At 42.2% G+C, this 21,434-nt stretch overlaps 1 protein-coding gene across 2 annotated transcripts in view; it reads right to left on the minus strand.

Moving 5' to 3' along the window:
* csmd2 (CUB and Sushi multiple domains 2) overlaps positions 1-21,434 on the minus strand; it is a 1,532,573-nt gene that overhangs the window by 439,266 nt on the left and 1,071,873 nt on the right. For both annotated transcript variants that reach the window (XM_078423311.1, XM_078423310.1), the window contains one exon: positions 1,867-1,970. In XM_078423311.1, coding sequence (XP_078279437.1) covers positions 1,867-1,970 — 104 coding nt within the window. The remainder of the gene's footprint in view (positions 1-1,866; positions 1,971-21,434) is intronic.

The raw sequence follows: 21,434 nt of genomic DNA on the forward strand, positions 1-21,434 counted from the left end.
CTCCTGAAACATACCTAATAAATAGTGAAAGAACCTTTGTATATTGCTGGCATGCATAAAGTGAACAATCAGAGTCTTTTTCCCAAGGTAGAGGATTCCAAAACGAGAGGGTGTAAGGTTTGGTGAGAGGGAAGAGGGACCTTAGGAGCAACTTTCCCACTCAGAGAGTAGTCCATATCAGGAATGAGCTTCCAGAGGAACCCATAGAGGTGGACACAATTATGGATTTTAAATCACAGTTGGACAGATTTATTGTTAGGAGGGGTTGAGAGGGCTATGGGCTAGGCAAATGGGACTCGTCGAGGAAGCCAACTTGGTTGGAATGGACAAGGTGGGCTGAAAGGCCTATTTCCGTGCTATATAGCTCGATGATTTTATGACTAGAAAAACAATCAGTGCCCTGTGGACTTACTAGTTTCCCCGCTGTGAATGAAGAAACAATCGCACTGATCGACTGAATAAGCAACATAACTGAGAAGGTTGTGATGCAGATGATCCTGTAGACAACTCTCTGCTCCTATTATTACCCAATATAAACTGGAAGCCAAACCTATCAATTTCACCTCAATGGGGATCTCAAAACTAGGCAGCTGGTGAGCCACAGGAGCCTCATTCACTTTCACTAATTGGAGTTGCATTAAGTAAAAGCAATTTTTACAGCTAACTGACTACTTGCTGACAGTGAACACTTCACTCTGCAGGAGTTATTGGAACAGACACAAAAGGCCATCTTAGGTAAATAAAAAAAAGCAAAGAACAGCCTAGAACTTCAATTGCATTCACCGTATTCCCGTACGAAGCATTGGAAATTTAATTTTTTCCAAAGTTAACACGATAACGATCATTTCTGGCTTACTCCAAAAATGGAACATGCTCTGGTGACCCGACATGACACATGGCTCTGGCCCGCAAGGAATGGGTTGTATCTTGTACAACTTTTAGAAAACCATGGGTGATCTTGTTATCATGTTATCAATGAGCAACAGCAGAAAGGGTCCATAAGTTCACTAGTTCATAAGTGATCGGAGCAGAATTAGGCCATTCGACCCATCAAGTCTACTCCGCCATTCAATCATGACTGATCTAACTTTCCCTCTTAACCCCATTCTCCTGCCTTCTACCCATAACCCCTGACACTTGTACTAATCAACCATCTATCTACCTCTGCCTTTAAAATATGGTCTGACTGGAATACGTGCTCCATATGTACGTTACTTGGGTAAATTAAGTACCTCCTTGCCCTTCCGTTACCTTCGCGTTGAAACGATCACCCAACACCCTTACTCAGCAGACTCCATCCACACCCTCCAAATCTTCTTGGTTGCTGATCCCAATTACTCCCCCTTCTGCTGCCTCGCTCTTCCCCATTGTCTCCTGAATACATGCCAGTACTTCCCTGCTCCCACCCCCTGATGCCTCAAAATGGTGGTCTTAAACCCCAGCCGCACCTCAATGATCCCAGCCACAAATCTCAGTCTTCTCTCTGTCAGATCTGCACAATGCGGTCTAGGCTTAAGCTCAGGAGTGACCGCGCTTTTGCGGTTGCAGCTCCTAGACTGTGGAACAGCATCCCTCTCCCCATCAGAACTGCCCCCTCCATCGACTCCTTTAAGTCCAGGCTCAAAACCTATTTCTACTCCCTAGCGTTTGAGGCTCATTGAGGAGGCGCTGTGAACTGTTTGCGTGCTACTGTATGTTTCATTTTTTTTCCTTAGTACCTAATCAGATGTACAGCACTTTGGTCAACGTGGGTTGTTTTTAAATGTGCTATGCAAATAAAATTGACTGAATGCAATGGGAATATTCCATCATGACATACATTTCACATCTAATGCCACCGCTTGGAGTTGCTTTGGTAGAACTTACACGTGAAGCACTGTCTTCGGTTCTCCAGGCTGCCCTCCATCGCCGACTGTCAGTGTGTCATAGCCTCTCTCCAATTCAAATTCGTTGAGAGTCAGCCTGATGACCTGTTGGGGATGAAGTGAACATGGTCTTCAAGGTGCAAAGAAAAGTCACGAATTATGATCAGATTCTGTCAAAACTGGTTATTAACTATCAGGAGCAGCTAATCACCTGTACAGTAAAACTCCAACAATCCAACAAACTGGGGACTTTTGGTGTTGCAAGACTGGCTGATCTTTTAGACAATCTGGATATTAATCAAACAAACAGAGACGGGTGCCTTGGTATTTAAGGCAACTCAGGGATCAGCACTTGTTGAGTCAGAGGGATGAGGGCCAAACACAATCAGGCGGGACTAGTGTAAATGGGGCATCTAGGTGGCCATGGGCATGTTGGGCTAATGGGACTGTTTCCATGTTATATGACTCTGTGCGACGCTGAGCGATTGGGATTTCCGAACATCTAGATAATGGGTTATCAGAGTGTTACAGTATTTAACAACAGCAGCATTTTTTAAATGATCTTTGAGTTTGTTGTTAATTTAGACCATATATAGATGTTGGGCTTAAACTCTTACCATGCCCTCTTACCATGAATTCACTTGCAATGGAACTTCTATAAATATCTTGCTTCGGCAGGTTACAGCCCAGTGGTATGAATATTGATTTCTCTAACTTCTGGTAGCCCCGGCATTCCCTCACTCTCTTTCCCTCCCCCATGCAAGTCACACTCACTTCTCGCTTTCACCCAACAAACAGCTAACAATGGCCTGTTTCCTTTATCACTGTTACTTTTTTGCATATCTTTCATTCATTGTTCTTTATTTCTGTACATCATCGTCTATATCTCTCATTTCCCTTATCCCGAACCAGTCTAAAGAAGGGTCGACCCAAAATGTCACCCATTCCTTCTCTCCAGAGATGCTGCCTGCCCCGCTGAGTTACTCCAACTTTTTGTGTCTATCGTCCACAAAATATTGTTTGGTAAAGAAAATTGGAGGCTTACCAGGTGGTTTGCAATGCCTGTGATTCTACACCAGGACATTTTGTGTCTAAATGACTAAGACACAGGGAATCTCACACATGTACGGTGTATCTAACTGTGTGTAGTAGTATGTGGCCTGCTTCTTTAAAATTAAAGCGCATCTCATGTCATCAAGTCTGACACTGGGAACCTACCTCAGGTAGGAACCCTTCTTCTGACTCACCCATTTCCCAATTATGAGCCCAAATCAAACAGTAAACGTAACCTTCACTACACTACCATCTACCACAAACCTCATCAACCCTCTCCCTCACCCCTCTCAACATCTCGTTGCAACTCCTGAGCTTATGGCTTCAATCCAACTCTGGAATTCCTAATAGTTAGAGAACACAAAAACAGGCCAATCATCCAACTCATCCATGCCGACCAAGATGCCCATCTAAGCTCGTCCCATTTGTCTGCATTTGGTCCATATCCCTTTGAACCTTTCCTTTCCAGATTTCTTCATGCCCCACGCCTCATATCCCCGTCATAATTCTTCCTCAACCATCCCGTGACACTATACCCAACAATTTATAGAAACATAGAAAATAGGTGTAGGAGTAGGCCATTCGCCTCCTTTGTGTCAGTACTGCCTTTCAAAATGATCATGGCTGATCATCCAGAATCAGTACCCCATTCCTGCTTTCTCCCCATATCCCTTGATTCCATTAGCCCTAAGAGCCACATCCAACTCTCTCTTGAATACATCCAGTGAATTGGCCTCCACTGCCTTCTGTGGCAGAGAATTCCACAGATTCACAACTCTCTGGGATGTACAAGTTCATGATCGGTAGGTGGAATTGTGATGAGGAACGTTTTTTCAGCATATGTGTTGTATAAGACCTACTCCAATTTGCAATGCCAAGGACATTTTGAGTGGTAGGCCTCTCAAAACAAAACTCCCAACATCATTTTGGCTCATGAACATCGTTTATTTAACGTGCTTTTCCTGGTGCACAATATTTCCTGCCTTTATTCAAATGGATGGTGGAGATTTTGCTTAAGAAATACGTTTTAACACGAGTTCTATTGACACAGTCTGAATTCTCTATTTGTACCATGATAGTCAGCATAGAGTGGCTATAGTCGAATTAAATCAGCCTGGATTTAACACCATTGCTCCTATCATGCTCCCAATACCCCAGCACAACCATCAATATAGTTATTTTTCAGAACATCTGACCTCAGGTTTCTGCTTAGAAGATCAAATAGCCAAATACAAATTGTACAAGTTGTGAGACGTGCGTTTCTCCCTCTCAAGTCCCCACTCAAATTCATTTGGATATTAGCAAATTCACAATTTACTGACATGGTCAAGCATTTAACTAAGATATTCAAAGAAAGTGTTTTGCATTTTAAAGTATTCTTGTTGATACTTCAGTGAAATGCAATTTGGTGAATGCAACTTAAAATGGATATGTCACAAAGAAAAACCATTTGAAACAGAGAAGCCAGTTTACAATGGACAACTGGTCTAAAATAACTTTTAAAAAGGCATATACAGAGAAAGTTATCCATGGTCACTACTTGAATTCAAAACACAGTTCTATCAGTCCACTGCACTCCAGCTCCGATATATTAAAATTCCAACTAAATGACCGTCAAAGAAGATGCAACCACAGAATGTTTTGCCACAGGGATGAATTTGACAAATGGCAAACAATTTTGGCTTCTTATATTCGTAAGTTTTCCAGACTGTTGGATGTTTGTCCAATTAATATTCCAGCACACTTTTACGTTTTTTTGCAGAATAGTAGCATAACAGTCGTTAGTTCTTCAGCAAATTGAGAAAATGTGTTTGAACGGTTTTAAAATGAGCATATTTGTATCCTTACAGTATGTCCAAAATAAAAAGTTGATTGTCAGGGCAGGAATTTGTTTCTGTTCTATGAGGTAAATATAATGGGTTATTGTAGCTTAAATTCAGCTTTATTTCACTGCACTGACATCAATGGAACTGAATGAATTATGTTGACAGCAGGTTGTGACTTTTACCCTTTTTTGCAATGAGCCTGAACAAATTACTGTAGGAAAATAACTGCAGATGCTGGTACAAATTACTTGTTCTTTGAACTATTCTCGTTGGTCTGCAAAAATGTACCAGCGGAGATTCACCTTCATCTGGATCACTGAGAACATTTTGGCAAGATGTCGAGTTGGTGAGAGAGGGAATGGCAATCCTCCTTCACATTTTCTTATGAACAATAGCAGAAAATCAATTTGCACTTAAAATTACATTTTTATGCATCCATTTGCCTGAAGAAAGCAATGCAATCATGTAGAATCTCCAGGCAACTGGATCAAAGAACAAATTGCTAAAATATATTGATGTATATTGCTATCAGTAATCATTTTACAGAATAATTTCTTGTAAAAGTTGTCTGGTACTAACCTGGGGAATTAACTTTGACCAACGTTCATGCTGCTCATTATGTAGGAAAATAACTGCAGATGCTGGTACAAATTGAAGGTATCACAAAATGCTGGAGTAACTCAGCAGGTCAGGCAGCATCTCAGGAGAGAAGGAATGGGTGACGTTTCGGGTCGAGACCCTTCTTCAGACCCTGCATTAGTTTAGTTGAGAGACACAGCCTAGAAACAGGCCCTTTGGCCCACCTGGTGCATGCCGGCCGGTGATCCCCACACCATAGCACCATCCTACACACGAGGGACAATCTTTTACAATTTTATCAAGCCAATTAACCTACTAACCAGTATGTCTTTGGAGTGTGGGAGGAAACTGGTGCACCCGGAGAAAACCCACGCAGGTCATGGGAAGAACGTACAAACTCCGTACAGACAAGCACCGGTAACCGGGATTGAACCTGGGTCTCTGACACTGTAAGGCAGCAACTCTACCGCTGTGCCACCATGCTGCCATAAGGTGATAATAATTCACAGACCTTGCTGAGGACAAAGAATGGAGTTGTACCTTTGGCTGATGTTGTTTCAGGGTAGGCGGGGGCAAAGTAAGTAAAGCCCTGCCATCTTGTGAAACAATAAGAACCGTCATCGATCGCACCGACATGGTCGAACATCTCACTGCAGGTGGCATCCACATTTGGCACCACTGTTGCCAATATATGGGGTTAGGAAAGGGAATGTTACACTAACAACAAAGTGCCAAGGAAAACACAAATCCTGCCAAGAATAACAAGATAACTTTCCACAGAGTTGAAAAAGTGCCCAAACAGGTGTACAAAATTACCCGTCTCCAATTTAAGCCAATGGGCAACACAGCACAATTCTCGTTGGAACTTTACAAACAGGTTTTCAGCATTTGCTTTTCTATTCCAGATTCATCTAATTGCATGAACATAAATTCTTCAGCTGGCATGGTGGGATATTATTTTGATCCCAGAACAACACTCTGAATGCCAGCCCTGTAACCCAGCCAATATGTGATCAAATTGGCCTTTCAGACAGTTACAATTCCTGTCAGCTGTGCTCCTGATTCATGCCAATGGTGCCAGTCAGTTATCTTCAGCGAATCCTGGGCCTGCAGAGGAGCATTGATGCATTGATGCATGCAGTGCGCTGCCATGCAACACTAATGACTGCAGGAACATTGGTCCACTTGTGAAGCCCGCACCAATGACAAGAGCAAAACTGAACTTGGGAAGGGAAATATTATGAACATCTATCAGAGGATTGTAATTATTCCCAAATTAACCACCATGTTAGTAGAAAGAAAATTATTTAGCTTTTAGTACTTAGTGAGGTAAGGGAGTATAAAACTATAAGGCATTGGTTTAAGGTGAGGGGAAAGTTTTAAAAGGGGCCTGAGGGGCAATAGACAATAGACAATAGGTGCATGAGTAGGCCATTCGGCCCTTCGAGCCAGCACTACCATTTAATGTGATCATGGCTGATCATTCTCAATCAGTACCCCGTTCCTGCCTTCTCCCCATAACCCCTGACTCCGCTATCCTTAAGAGCTCTATCTAGCTGTCCCTTGAAAGCATTCAGAGAATTGGCCTCTACTGCCTTCTGAGGCAGAGAATTCCACAGATTTACAACTCTCTGACTGAAAAAGTTTTTCCTCATTTCCATTCTAAATGGCCTACTCCTTATTCTTAAACTGTGGCCCCTGGTTCTGGACTCCCCCAACATTGGGAACATGTTTCCTGCCTCTAACGTGTCCAACCCCTTAATAATATTATGTGTTTCAATAAGATCCCCTCTCATCCTTCTAAATTCCAGTGGATACAAGCCTAGTCGCTCCAGTCTTTCAACATACGACAGTCCCGCCATTCTGGGAATTAACCTAGTGAACCTACGCTGCACGCCCTCAATAGCAAGAATATCCTTCCTCAAATTTAGAGACCAAAACTGCACACAGTACTCCAGGTGCGGTCTCACCAGGGCCCTGTACTTTTCACTTTTTCACTCAGAGAGTGGTGCGTTTATGGAATGAGCTGCCAGAGAAATAGGGTATTATATATATATATATATATATATATATATATATATATATATATACATATATATATATATATATATATATACATATATATATACACATGCACACACACAGACACACACAGTTGTTTATTATGGTGTTTACAGAGTAGTAGGTTTACGTATCTGTTGTGCTGCTGTAAGTGAGAATCTCATTGCTGCATTTCAGGACATATGACAGTAAACCATTCTTGACTAACTAGGCTGCAGCTTGAGAACCATCATGCCTGAGGTTGAAAACTTTGAACGCACCACATTAAACGTGAAGCTCTGTTTCTATAAAGCAGTAATATTCTGAAAGGTGTGCACATATACAACCAATTAGCCTAATTTTTCCTCAGCAGCTAACTGTGCCTCACCTTGTATCTGGTTCCAAAGGCAGTTCTCTTGCCATTACCTCGTGCCAATATGTCAGTGGGCAGCAAATCTCCAAACTGCTATTGAAGGGGAACTTCAGGTAATCCCTTTTAGCCCTGATATTTGGCCACAAAGTGTTCATTACAGTCATTTTAATTATCTCAAGATAGACACAAAATGCTGGAGTAACTCAGCAGGGCAGGCAGCAACTCTGGAGAGAAGGAATGGGTGACACTTCAGGTCGAGGCCCTTCTTAAGACTGATGTCAGGGGAGAGGAAGATACATAGATAAGATAAGATACATAGAACAGGAGAAAGGGGATGGAGATCAAAGAAAATGTCGAGTCTGGGTTAAAACGTGTTCGTAGAGTCGGAGAGTAGGAGGAATCACAGAGGGAGAGCAGCGAGGGAGGGTGTTGCAGAACTCTCGTCGGAGAGAGGAGGAGAACCTCTTCAAAGTAGACACACCTTGAGATTTCGCAGTGGAGCAGACAAAATGTGTAGGAAGGAACTGCAGATGCTGGTTTAAACCAAAGTATCTCCCTCTCCCCTGACATCAGCCTGAAGAAGGGTCTCGACCCGAAACATCACCCATTCCTTCTCTCCAGGGATGCTGCTTGTCCCGTTGATTTACTCAAGCATTTTGTGTCTATCTTCAGGTTAAACCAGCATCTGCAGTTCCTTCCTACACATTAATTATCTCAAGTATATATATTAAATCTTGTGAAAATTATTTGTTAGTAAAATATTTTAGGCCATTAACTTATGTGGGAACTGATAATGATAAAAAACTTCTACAGTGCTGACTAATCATTGTGATCTTACTTGCTTATGATGATGAAAAAGAGCCTATTCAAGCCTCGGACACATCTTAGCTTCTAACAGAGCAATTCCATCAGTCCCACTCTTGATCCTCTTATATTACCTGCACTTCTGCAACTCTTTCTTCCTCACGCAAGCTTTTATACCACACAACAAAAGCTGTTCACTGTACCTCGGTACACGTGACAATAAACTAAAGTGAACTCACCAACCTTTGATTCATTTGCAATGTACCTCGTGTGTATTTTGCAGGAGACAATCATTCTATCAACCACCATGTAGGACTAAAGCAAAATGTACCGCAGAGACCCACACAGTTATGAGGAGTAAAAGCAAACTCCACTCGGAGAGGACCTAAAGCCTGCATCAAACTTAAGTCCCAGGAGCTGCAGGGAATATATTTTTCTATCTCAATGAAAACAATTTCCCACTAATGTGTGATGTCTTCTCTCTCGTTGAATGAATCCAAATGTAACACTCAGTTTACATTGGCAGAGCCCAATAATGATAACTTGGTATGGAATTTTTTGCCTTCCAACAATCAAACACAGATTCATGTTATCTATATGAACTTGGATTCCTCAAGTTCAATTCTATTAAGATCAAAATTCAAAAATATTCCACCCTATTCAAAACCAACGTAATTAAAGATTCGCAACACCAGAATGCCTCTTAATATTTATTGGGTTTATCGGAAATTCGGAATCCCACAACATATTACATCAAAATTCTGCCTGTGGCAAGATATTGCCACAGAGATTTGATTTTTGGAAAGTAATCTGTCGGACTAAATGAATAGGGTAGAGCACCATATGTAGGGAGGCAGGTTTTAAATATTAACTTCCAGTATATTTCAGCGTAAAAATGTCTTACCATTCAACATTAGTTCCTCACTATATTGAAGCAACATCCACCTAATACTAAAGGCAGTAGTTTTTTATGTTTAAAACTATTATAAATAGCAGAATATCATTGTGTACAATTCCATAAAGTTAAAAGAGTTTGAGAGAAATGTAAATGGTTGTTTCAGAATGTGAGTGTGGCTGTAATGAGGCAAATGGCTCTGATCTGTGCTGCATAATTCCTTAGCATGTTATCGGCTTGCCACTGCTCAGGTAATATTTAGAAGGCTTTTACTGAGCCATATTATATTTGTCACTTTGTTTCTAGAAAATGTCACCAGCAAGCGAAGGTGACCAGCTTTGAAGTCAAAACGTTTGCAGCTACTTAAAATCCGCGGATGAATTAGAGGCCAGGTCTGGTAAAATAATGAGCAAGTGAACGGATAAGATCAGATGTCCCCTGTGACTAAATCCATCTCATTTGTCCTTGCTATTTTACCAATGAACAAATATTTTGCTTTTCTTTCATGTACTTCAAAGTGGATAAGTGGGAGGCACGGTGGCGCAGCGGTAGAGTTGCTGCCTTACAGCACTTGCAGAGCCTGAGACCTGGGTTCGATCCCGATGACGTGTGCTGTCTTGCATGGAGTTTGTACGTTCTCCCCGTGACCGCGTGGGTTTTCTCCGATATCTTCGGCTTCCTCCCACACTCCAAAGACATACAGGTTTGTAGGTAAATGGCTTGATATAAGTGTAAATTGTCCCTAGTGTGTGTAGGATAGTGTTAATGTGCGGGGATCACTGGTCGGTGCGGACTCAGTGGACCAAAGGGCCTGTTTCCGCGCTGTATCTCTAAATTAAACTAAACCTCCCATTTGCCCATTTTATATCCAATTTGTCACGTCCTCTCTGACTCACTCAACTTGTCCAAATTTCTTGAAGGATCTATACATCGGGATGGCAGTGGAGAGAGTCAATAACTTTATTTGGTATGTTGCCAAATAATCTAAACAGGGTGCTCCGTGTAGAACATACTGACTGGTTGCACTGCAGCCTGCATTGGTAATTTGTACACCAAGGAATGAAGGAGGCTACAGAGAGTGGAGGACGTTGCCTGGTCCAACACAAGTACTGACCTTCCCACCATCGAAGGGACCTTTAGGAGACTCTGCTTCAAAAGGCAGTCAGGTTATCAACGACCTACTACCAACAGGAAGAAGCTACAGGAGCCTGAAAACCATGACCACCAAGTTCAAGGACAACTTCTTCCCAGCAACTAACTCTTGAACACTGCAAAACACTAACCTCTACCTCAGCACCTATGGTTGCATTATAATCTTCAGTTGTGCACTATTTTGGTTACCTGGTATTATCATATCATATCATATCATATATATACAGCCGGAAACAGGCCTTTTCGGCCCACCAAGTCCGTGCCGCCCAGCGATCCCCGTACATTAACACTATCCTACACCCACTAGGGACAATTTTTTTAAAATTACATTTACCCAGCCAATTAACCTACACACCTACATATTACTGTCATTAATTTATTGTATTCTTAATTATTATTTGTTGATTTGTGCGTCATTACACTGATAGGCCTGTTAAGATGCAACAAGTACAGATTTCATTGTTCCTTTGCTGGTACATATGCCAATTAAATAATTTTGACTCTTTACTTGACACGCTCCTCTGTGCTCACAAATACCAACAGCAAACTTGGAAATATGGCATTTGGTCCCCTCAAGTAGTTCATAAATATGACTGTGAAAAGCTGGGAACAAAATATTGATCCATTTGGTATCCTGTTAGTGGCAGAAGTATGTAGTGGAGCAGAAATAACCCTGCATTTCAAGTAACCCCTGCATTTCCTCTCTCTCCATCTCTCCCCTACCCAGTCACACCAGGTTCTCGTTCTCACCCAGCAAACAACTAACAATGGCCTGTTTACTTTTTCATCATTACTTATATGCATATCGTTCATTCATTTCTATATCTCTCTACATCACTGTCTATATCTCTTGTTCCCTTTCCCCTGACTAGTCTGAAGAAGGGTCTCATCCCATTCCTTCTCTCCAGATATGCTGCCTATCCCGCTGGGTTACTCCCACATTTTGTGTCTACTCTTTGCTCTATGTCCAATAAACAAGACAGGTCATTGTATTGCCCCACATTTCATTTGCTGAACCTTGTTGATCAATCTCCCATGCAGGACCTTTACAAACACCCGGCAAAAATCAAAATGCATCACTTCTACTGGTTCTTCCTTTTGTATTTTGCTCATCAAATTTACAAAGGAGTAAAGTCAAATGTGAATTAGGTTAATTAGAACATTAACAATTTCTTAATAACGAAGAAACAAGAATCACAATACAGAGAGATGTCAGATTCCAGTTTCTGTTAAGAAGCCTATTGGAATGTTTAGTTTAGTTTAGTTTAATGGAAACAGGCTCTTCAGCCCACAGAGTCCACACTGACCAGCAATTGCCCATAAACTAGTTCAATCCTACAAACTAGGGACAATTTACAGAAGCCAATTAAGCTACAAACCTGTGCATATTTGGAACGCGGGTCGAAAGCAGAGTACCTGGAGAAAAACCCGTGCAGTCACAGGGAGAATGTACAAACTCTGTGCAGACAGCACCCATAGTTAGGATCGAACCCGGGTCTCGGTAAGGCAGCAACTCTACCACTATGAGTGTTTTACCACGATAATCAACCTAACCTCAGAAAATTAAATATTTGATTGATACGTTCAACATAGCATGCTGCACTGGATCAGTTCAAAATGCTGCACTCACTGCAGACTTCCTTGCATTCATGGCTTAGTGGCTTTGACCACACATTATTTCACAATTGAAAAGATAGACAGATTTAGCCACTAATCCAGCCACGGTTTTTAAGTACACCAACCAGCGTCTTCTACCTTTCCTACCTATTTACTGTTTTTGGAGTATTACTGCTAATACTTTCTTAAATTGTTCAGCTCTGAACGCCTATGACGCCACTATTTTCGGTTTTGAATGCACAGAAAGTAAAAGATTTGTGACAGAATGCTCCACACAATAGCTTCCATGCTTAAGAAAACCAATTGCCCATGTCAGTAATTGTCAAAAATAAAGATGAGACTCCAAGTTCCTAGATGGCATTTATATTCAAACATCAGAGGCCCGTGGACAAACTAACTGCAACCACAGCAGATTTATCGTGCGGATTAGTAGTAAATCCACAGCAATTGGTAGTTAAGGTCTTCTTAGTTCCACATGAGTAGTTCATTGAAAGAGGACATTAGATTCCAGTTTATATTTGTGGAATGTTCATGGAACACCGATGTTGATTTCTGAGAAACTAGAAAGATCAATAGGCTCTAATCCACCAGAGAACAAGTAGTATTTCTGACTATAAAAGGATTAGGTTAGAAAGATATCAAATTTAGTATCGTCGCTCGATTGGAAATCATCAGCGGTTAGTCACTGTAACTTTTAATTATATTGTTGGCTGCATATTATACACTATAAAACTGTTAATTAAATGATAAAATTCTTCAACTTTTTTTCAGTTTAAGCACCGTCTTTCTCTCTCCATATTTGAGAAACATCCTGTTGACATCTTCCTAAAAGAGGAAGATTTACTGAAAAAGATTGAGTTGTTGAAATCAGGGCTAGATCTCTACATTTTGTAGATAGCAAGACTGTAGGTTTGGAGGGTAGCATTCAAAGCAGATGAGCTTGCTTCCATCAGTGCCACTCATCCGTTGAACACCACATGTTCATAAAGAAATAAAAACCATTTTATTTTTGTTAAGTATGTACATTTATGACGACATGTCTATTTTTAACACCGGGGTTTGCAAAAACTGGCTGCAAAGACCATTGATTTTGAAAAATAACCTTGGTCACTGAACTCCCTGGGTCTGAAGAAGGGTCTCGACCCGAACCATCACCCATTCCTTCTCTCCAGAGATGCTGCCCGTCCCGCTGAGTTACTCCAGCTTCTTGTGTCGATCTTCCATTTAAAAGGTACACTGAACTCCATCTGCTATTTAATGAATGAGCAGCAGTAGCAATGTCCTGTGTGGAACATTTGTATTCGGAAGTTCCCAACAGTGAATCCATACTCTGCTGAGTTTGCTGAACTTATCTTTGTGTGGTTTGAATAAGCCATGGCACAGCTGCTTAAAGGAGAGAGGAAATCATCCAGGCATCTGTTGTTTATCATTGGTATGTTGCTCTGTATTGCCTGTGTGTGTTGCTATGTGTGTGTTGCTATGTGTGTAGCTATGTGTGTGTTGCGTGTGTGCTGTGTGTGTTGCGTGTGTGCTGCGCGTGTGTTGTGTGTGTGTGTTGCGTGTGTGTGTTGCGTGTGTGTTGCGTGGGTGTGTTGCGTGGGTGTGTTGTGTGTGTGTTGTGTGTGTGTTGTGTGTGTGTTGCGTGTGTGTTGCGTGTGTGTTGCGTGTGTGTTGCGTGGGTGTGTTGCGTGGGTGTGTTGCGTGGGTGTGTTGCATGGGTGTGTTGTGTGTGTGTTGCATGTGTGTTGCGAGGGTGTGTGTTGTGTGTGTGTGTTGCGTGTGTGTTGCGTGGGTGTGTTATGTGTGTGTGTTGCGTGTGTGTGTTGCCTGGGTGTGTGGCGTGGGTGTGTGTTGCTAGGTGTGTGTTGCTAGGTGTGTGTTGCTAGGTGTGTGTTGCATGTGTGTGTTGCATGTGTGTGTTGTGTGTGTGTGTTGCGTGTGTGTGTTGCGTGTATGTGTTGCGTGTGTGTTGCTGTGTGTGTGTTGCTGTGTGTGTTGCGTATGTGAGCTGTTGTGTGTGTGTGCGGTGCATGTGTGTGGGCATGTGCGTGCGTGTGCAGCTGTGCCTGTGTGTCTGTGTGTGTGTGCGCTGGTGCATGTGTTGCTGTGTGTGTGTTTTGTGTGCTTATGTTGCATGTGTATGTGTTATGTGCATGTGTTGCATGTGTGTGTCTGTGTATGTTTTACGTGTGTGTCAGTGTGTGTGTGTGTCTGTGTATGCACTGTGTGCATTCAGGTGTGTATAAGAGAGGCAAAGAGAGAGAGAATAATTTTTTGTCACAAGTTAGCAAAGATGACATGCTGCACACAGTAATGCAAATGACCTGATTAGAAAGACAAAAGCACGATACCGCAGAGTATAGTAATCTTTTGAAGGTCATGTGCCAAGGTTATGGGAGGAAATTGATCTGTCCCTTGCGATACATTTGGATGCAATGAGTTCTTTCCATATCCTAATGTTAGCAAAAGGTAAGGCTGGCATTGCCTTTTCCTATTTTGTTTCTGAAAAAGTTTGGATGTGTGAGTTCCCAAAAATGTGGCAAATTTCCCCAACACATCAGTCTTGCGAGTGAATCTCCAATGGAGTATTGGAATGAATCAGATGGAATTGCTTCAAATATGCAGGAACAAAAATGGGACAAATAAGGGGAAATTGCATTAAAAAAACATTAGGGAGAAAGAAATGGAGTGAACTAAAAAGGAGTGTGTAAAGATTCATGTGTATTATAAACACGACATGATAATTTGCATTGAATGACTATGTAAAGTTTAACACAAGTTTAACAAAGTTTAACACAATTCTATCTGATACTCAAAGCACTATTCTAGTATAACTGGCATAGAGTTTAATTGCTAGGAAAACAAGGTATTAGCACATGGATAGAGAACTGGTTGGCAGACAGGAAGCAAAGAGTAGGAATTAACGGGTCCTTTTCAGAATGGCAGGCAGTGACTAGTGGGGTGCCGCAAGGCTCGGTGCTGGGACCCCAGTTATTTACAATATATATATATAGACGATTTAGACGAGGGAATTAAATGTAACATCTCCAAGTTTGCGGATGGCACAAAGCTGACTGGCAGTGTGAACTACTAAGGAGGATGCTATGAGGCTGCAGGGTAACTTGGATAGGTTGGGTGAGTGGGCAGATGCATGGCAGATGCAGTATAATGTGAATAAATGTGAGGTTATCCACTTTGGTGGCAAGAACAGGAAGGCAGATTATTATCTGAATAGTGTCAGATTAGGAAAAGGGGAGGTGCAACGAGACCTGGGAGTGCTTGTGCATCAGTCACTGAAAGTAAGCATGCAGGAACAGCAGGCAGTGAAGAAAGCAAATGGCATGTTGGCCTTCATTGCAAGAGGGTATGAGTTTAGGAGCAAGGAGGTCCTACTGCAGTTGTTCAGGACCCTGGTGAGACCGCACCTAGAGTATTGTGTGCAATTTGGTCTCCTAATTTGAGGAAGGACATAATTGCTATTGAGGGAGTGCAGCATAGGTTCACCAGGTTAATTCCCGAGATGGCGGGACTGACATATGATGAAAGAATGGGTCGACTGCGCTTGTTGGAAGGCAGTGGAGGCCAATTCTTTGGATGCTTTCAAGAGGGAGCTGAGATAGAGCTCTTAAAGATAGCGGTGTCAGGGGGTATGGGGAGAATGCATCAATGGAGTACTGATTGTGAATGATCGGCCATGATCACATTGAATGGCGGTGCTGGCTCGATCACCCCATACACTCACACTATCCTACACACTGAGGACAATGTACAATTAACCCACAAACCCGTACGTCTTTGGAGTGTGCGAGGATGCTGGAGCACCCGGAGAAAACCCACGAGGTCACAGGGAGAACATATAAATTCTATACAGACGGCACACTAGGAACAATCAGAAATGTACGGAAGCCAATTAACCTACAAACCTGTATGTCTTTGGAATATGGGAGGAAACCGGAGCAACTGGAGAAAAGCCTCGCGGTCACAGGGAGAACGTACAAAATCTGCACGGACAGCACACGTGGTCAGGATCAAACTCGATCTCTGGCGCTGTAACTCCATTGTGCCGCCCTAGTAATTAGTTCATGTCGGTTTTACAATGGAATGTATTAGTGTTAGACCTTGCGAAATTCATATTAAAAACTTTCACAGCACCGAATGCTTCCTTGACCTACATTTATACACATATTTCTGACAGTTTGCCTTCAGAGGACGATTGGACTTCTGCTCAGGGAGGCAATGCTTTGACAACAGAATGCATTAGAACAGAAGAACGAGGAGGAGATAAGACTTTGCCTTCCATCACAGTGAGGGTATGCCTAGAGCAATCACTGTGATGGCTGTTTTGTGTAAAAAATTGTATCTGTGTGTCTTGTGTTCTTTAATGTCTACTGCTGGACCCTGACGTGAGAGGACGCTGGCGTTGATTATTCGCCGCTTTTCCGTCAGGATAGTTTGTTTGTCTGTTTGTTTCTATGTTAATTGTATTTGTAAAGCGCTTTGTGCATGTGTTAAGGCGCTATATAAAATAAATATATTATTATTATTATTATTATTATTACTCAGCCTCTACTTCAAACGTTTCTTTCCAAATCCATCAAAAGAACTTTTATATTGAGAAGAAGTCTTGGTGATGTGTACCGGTTCATTAGATTGCTTCTAACACTGTAAAAAAGCTTGCAGAAACACTCAAATACCAAGCAATCCATAGAACAAGCAAAGATGTCGAACAAAATAGCTGTTATTTCATATATTTGATGCAATGTTATTATTTTGGGAAATCTTTTCTATTCTGGTGAGACCTAATTATTTTCTTTCAGTTTACTTCTTGATATTGTAGGCCAGAATGTAATTTTTTTTCTGAAAAGGAGAAATGAGGCTAGAAATTGATTTACTGCTATCAATATAATTAACATAGCCCTGGGATCTCCTTAACATTGTTTATGAATGTCCCATTAGGACCATCATTCAGAAAGTTGGCAGACCTGTTAGTTTCAACGTGGTCTATTCTACTAATGTGTTCCCACTCTTTGCAGTTACCAACATATAGCCGAATAGACACAACCTCTGCAGCCAACTTTCAAAGGAGTATCCACAGTACATGCAATACTCTTACAGTTACAGACCAGTGACACTACTTAGTATAAGAAAATAACTGCAGATGCTGGTACAAATCGAAGGTATTTATTCACAAAATGCTGGAGTAACTCAGCAGGTCAGGCAGCTGCCTGACCGGCTGAGTTACTCCAGCATTTTGTGACACTACTGTAGTTTTTTAATCTAGTTTAGAGATACAGGGCGGAAACAGGCCCTTCGGCCCACCGACCTGTGATCCCCGCACATTAATACTACCCTACATGCACTAAGGACAATTTAACATTTATACCAGGCCAATTAACCCTTGGAGTGCAGGTGGAAACCGGAGATCTCAAAGAAAACGGACGCAAATCATAGGGAGAATGTTCAAATTGCCGGGGGGGGGGGGGGGGGGGGGTGATCGCCTGCACAATAGGATAGCCTTTTATGCAGTGAGATTCAGGCCTATTCTGCTTGAAAGAAAAGTTGATAAATTCTACAAAGGGATTTGAGTGATCTCCCTCACACAACAAGAGCAGCAAACTATGAGATGAATGATCTTGATCAGTTGGCCAGGTGGGCTGAGAAATGGCTGATGGAATTTAATACAGAGAAACATGAGGTGGTGCATTTTGGGCAGTCTAACATGCACAGGACCGACACAGTGAATGGCAAGGCTCTGGGGAGTGTTGTAGAGCACAGGGATCTAGGAGCACAGATGCATAGTTCCTTGAAAGTGGTATCACAGGTAGATAGGGTGGTCAAAAAGCCCTTTGGCACATTGGGCTTCATCAGTCAGAATTGAGTATAAAAGTTGGGAGGTAATTTTACAGTTATATAACACATTGGTGATGCCACATTTGGATTATTGTGTTCAGTTTTGGGCACCATGTTAAAGGAAAGATGTTGGCAAGCTGGAAAGGGAGCAGAGAAGATTTACAAGGAAAAGCAGAGGACATGGGCTTAAGATGAAGGGGGAAAGATTTAATAGAAACCCGAGGGGTAATGTAAAAAAAAATTTGTACACAGGGTGATGGGTGAATGGAGCAAGCTGCAGGAGGAGGTAGGTGAGGCAGGTACTATCATAATGTTTAAGAAACATTTAGCCAGTTACATGGATAGGATATGGTTCGAATGATATAGGCCAAACGCAGGCAGGTGGGACTAATGTAGATGGGACATGTTGGTTGGTGTGGGCAGGTTGGGCTAAAGGGCCTGATTCCATGGTGTTTTTAACATGGGAGAGATTTGCAGTTACCAGATAGTTAGGAATAATCACCGTGGGCGGCACGGTGGCGCAGTGGTAGAGTTGCTGCCTTACAGCAAATGCAGCGCTGGAGACCCGGGTTCGATCCCGACTAAGGGTACTGTCTGTACAGAGTTTGTACGTTCTCCCCTTGACCTGAGTGGGTTTTTTCCGAGATCTTCGGTTTCCTCCCACACTCCAAAGACGTACACGTTTGTAGGTTAATTGGCTTGGTAAATGTAAAAACTGCCCCTAGTGGGTCTATCCTTTAGGATAGTGTTAATGTGCGGGAATCGCTGGTTGGCACGGACCCGGTGGGCTGAAAGGGCCTGCTTCCGCACTGTATCTCTAAACTAAACTCTAAACTAAATATGGTTACATAGTGACTCGGCTAAAAAGCTATCAATAAAAAGCTATCACCTTCATTTTTCCAGCACCACTGCACAATATTCAACCCTCAATCAACCTTAGCAACCCCTTTCACTGCCGTCACCCTCAGCAGCCCCAGTTCACCCATCCCATCCTTCTCTGTTGGAATTTTAAAATTTAGCCTACAGGTGTTCAATTATGACAGAGTCTTGTGGAGCTGAGCCTGAATGAATGTCGAGGGTTGACCTTAAATTTGCAACACTTATTACACGCCTTAAGGTATTTAATACAAAGATCGATAGCCTAAAACTATTTCGTCATATTTCAAACGTAAAAAGATGACAGAAACACCTGGATCTATGGAACATTGATTGCTTTCAGCAACAGTGATGGTCCGCGAGGAGACACAGAAAGAGAGTATTTTTCTCTGAATTTCTTGTCTGTGCAAAGTGTTGGCTGGTGATAATGAAAACAGTATTTAACACGTCTGCTTAGCAGCGTTGTGATAAGTGATAACGTTCCTTATTAGTAGCATTCATCGCAGTCAACGCAGCAACAAAAATAATAGAAAATATCAGAATAACTACAGGTATTTAAATAGAATCTCGAGGAGGTTCGTGTCATTCTGGCTGAAACCTATTGACTCATGAAAGGAAAAATTCATTGCAGGAGCAATGAAGTATTCTAAAACCAAGGTGTTTCTTATATTGTGTCAAATTTTTTGTGCAGCCTTGAAGGAGGACTCTTGGGCTGCTGAGGATACGCCAGCTCCCGTCAGATCCATTCCATTTTCCCACTAGTTATCCTTTTAAACTATTCTCCCGCATTCACGTCAACTTTGCCCAGAATCTCTCGCACGCACGCACGCACACACACACACACACACACACATCCCCACCAATGAAACCAATGATATCTTTTGGAAGTGTAATTGGCTTTGTAATGCTGGAAAACTGCAAGAGATCATTTCTGCACAGCAAAGCCACAAGATAAATGACCATGTAATGTGATATTTTGATCATCCACAATCCCATTGTTCAGTGAACCTGAGGGACCACAGACGCACCATGGAAAGCATTCTATCAGGATGCACCACTGCCTGGTATGGGAACTGCCCTGCTCAAGACCACAAGAAATTACAGAAAGTTGTAGACGTAGTCCAGTCCATTACAGTAACCAGCCTTCCCTCCCATCGACTCCATCTACATTTTAAGCGTAAACACACTTATACCCGTTATTCCATGTTGTCTCTCCCATTGGCCAAAGGGTGCAAAAGCTTGAAACTATGTACTGCCAGATTCAGGAAAAGGTTCTTCCCCATTGTTATCAGACTCTTGAATGGGTCTCTCACGTGCTAAAGATGTTTTCCGATACTGCAATCAGGCCTTCAGAGGGCCGGACGATGAGTTATTTTATCTGCACTTTCTTTGTAGTTGTTACATTATACCCTGCACTCTGATTATTTTCCCTTTTGCACTGCTTGTTCCAGTCGTGCACGGTAATATTGCTCTCATGGCAGGTATGATCTACCTGAACAGCATGCAAAATAAAGTTCATCCTTACTTTGGACCTATCACCAGTTCAATGGGGGAAAAAGGGACAATTCTGTTAATGTGCAATAACGTCTCACTTCCTGTAGTTCCAAACACAAAGCTGATGGCTTTCATGGCCGATGTACAAGTCAAAATACAGAAAACTGATCAATGCTGGGATCTTTACTCGAAACTGCTGAATGTGCAAAACTGAATAGCAGCAAGCTCAGCAGCGGCCGAAGAGCATTCTATGATTTCATAAATATGGTTTTTTTTAAATAGTAGATAACGCCGATACAAATGGTTTTAGACCTTGTGAGAAATAGTCACAGATTCTTGGAAGAAAAGCAAAGTTTAGTTTAGTTTTGCACAGATTAATTTAGTTGAGAGACACAGCACAGAAACAGGCACTTTGGTCCACCGAGTCCACACCAACCAGCGATCCCCACACATTAACACCACCCTACACACACTCGGGACATTTACACCCAAGCCAATTAACCTACAAACCTGTACGTATTTTGGAGTGTGAGAAGAAACCGAAGATCTCAGAGAAAACCCACACAAGTCACGGGAAGAACGTACAAACTCCGTACAGACAAGTACCCATAGTCAAGATTGAGCCCGGGTCTCTGGCACTGTAAGGCAGTAGCTCTACCACCGCGTCACCGTGCCGCCCAAAGGTTTGATTACAATGAGGTGGACCTTGGCAAAACAATTAGGTAGATTATCCCAGTGTTGCAAAATAATTTAAAACTGAAATTGGAGCATTAGTGGACTGCAAGTCTCTCTGTGCAAATCAAACTCAAATCCGCTGACAATGAAATCGTCATTACAACGGAGGAGATACTTGGGTCATTGGGCACAGTGTGCTGTTGTTGCTTGGCATTCTATTCAATTAAACCACTCTATCTCCACATCCATAATACCCTATATTTACTTAATACCCTAAGTCACGTGTGGCGGCGCCTAACGGCTGCGGCTCGCTGGCAGTCTGTTCGTCTTTTTTC

Source organism: Rhinoraja longicauda, chromosome 27 (assembly GCF_053455715.1).
Source record: "Rhinoraja longicauda isolate Sanriku21f chromosome 27, sRhiLon1.1, whole genome shotgun sequence".
Lineage (NCBI taxonomy): Eukaryota > Metazoa > Chordata > Chondrichthyes > Rajiformes > Arhynchobatidae > Rhinoraja > Rhinoraja longicauda.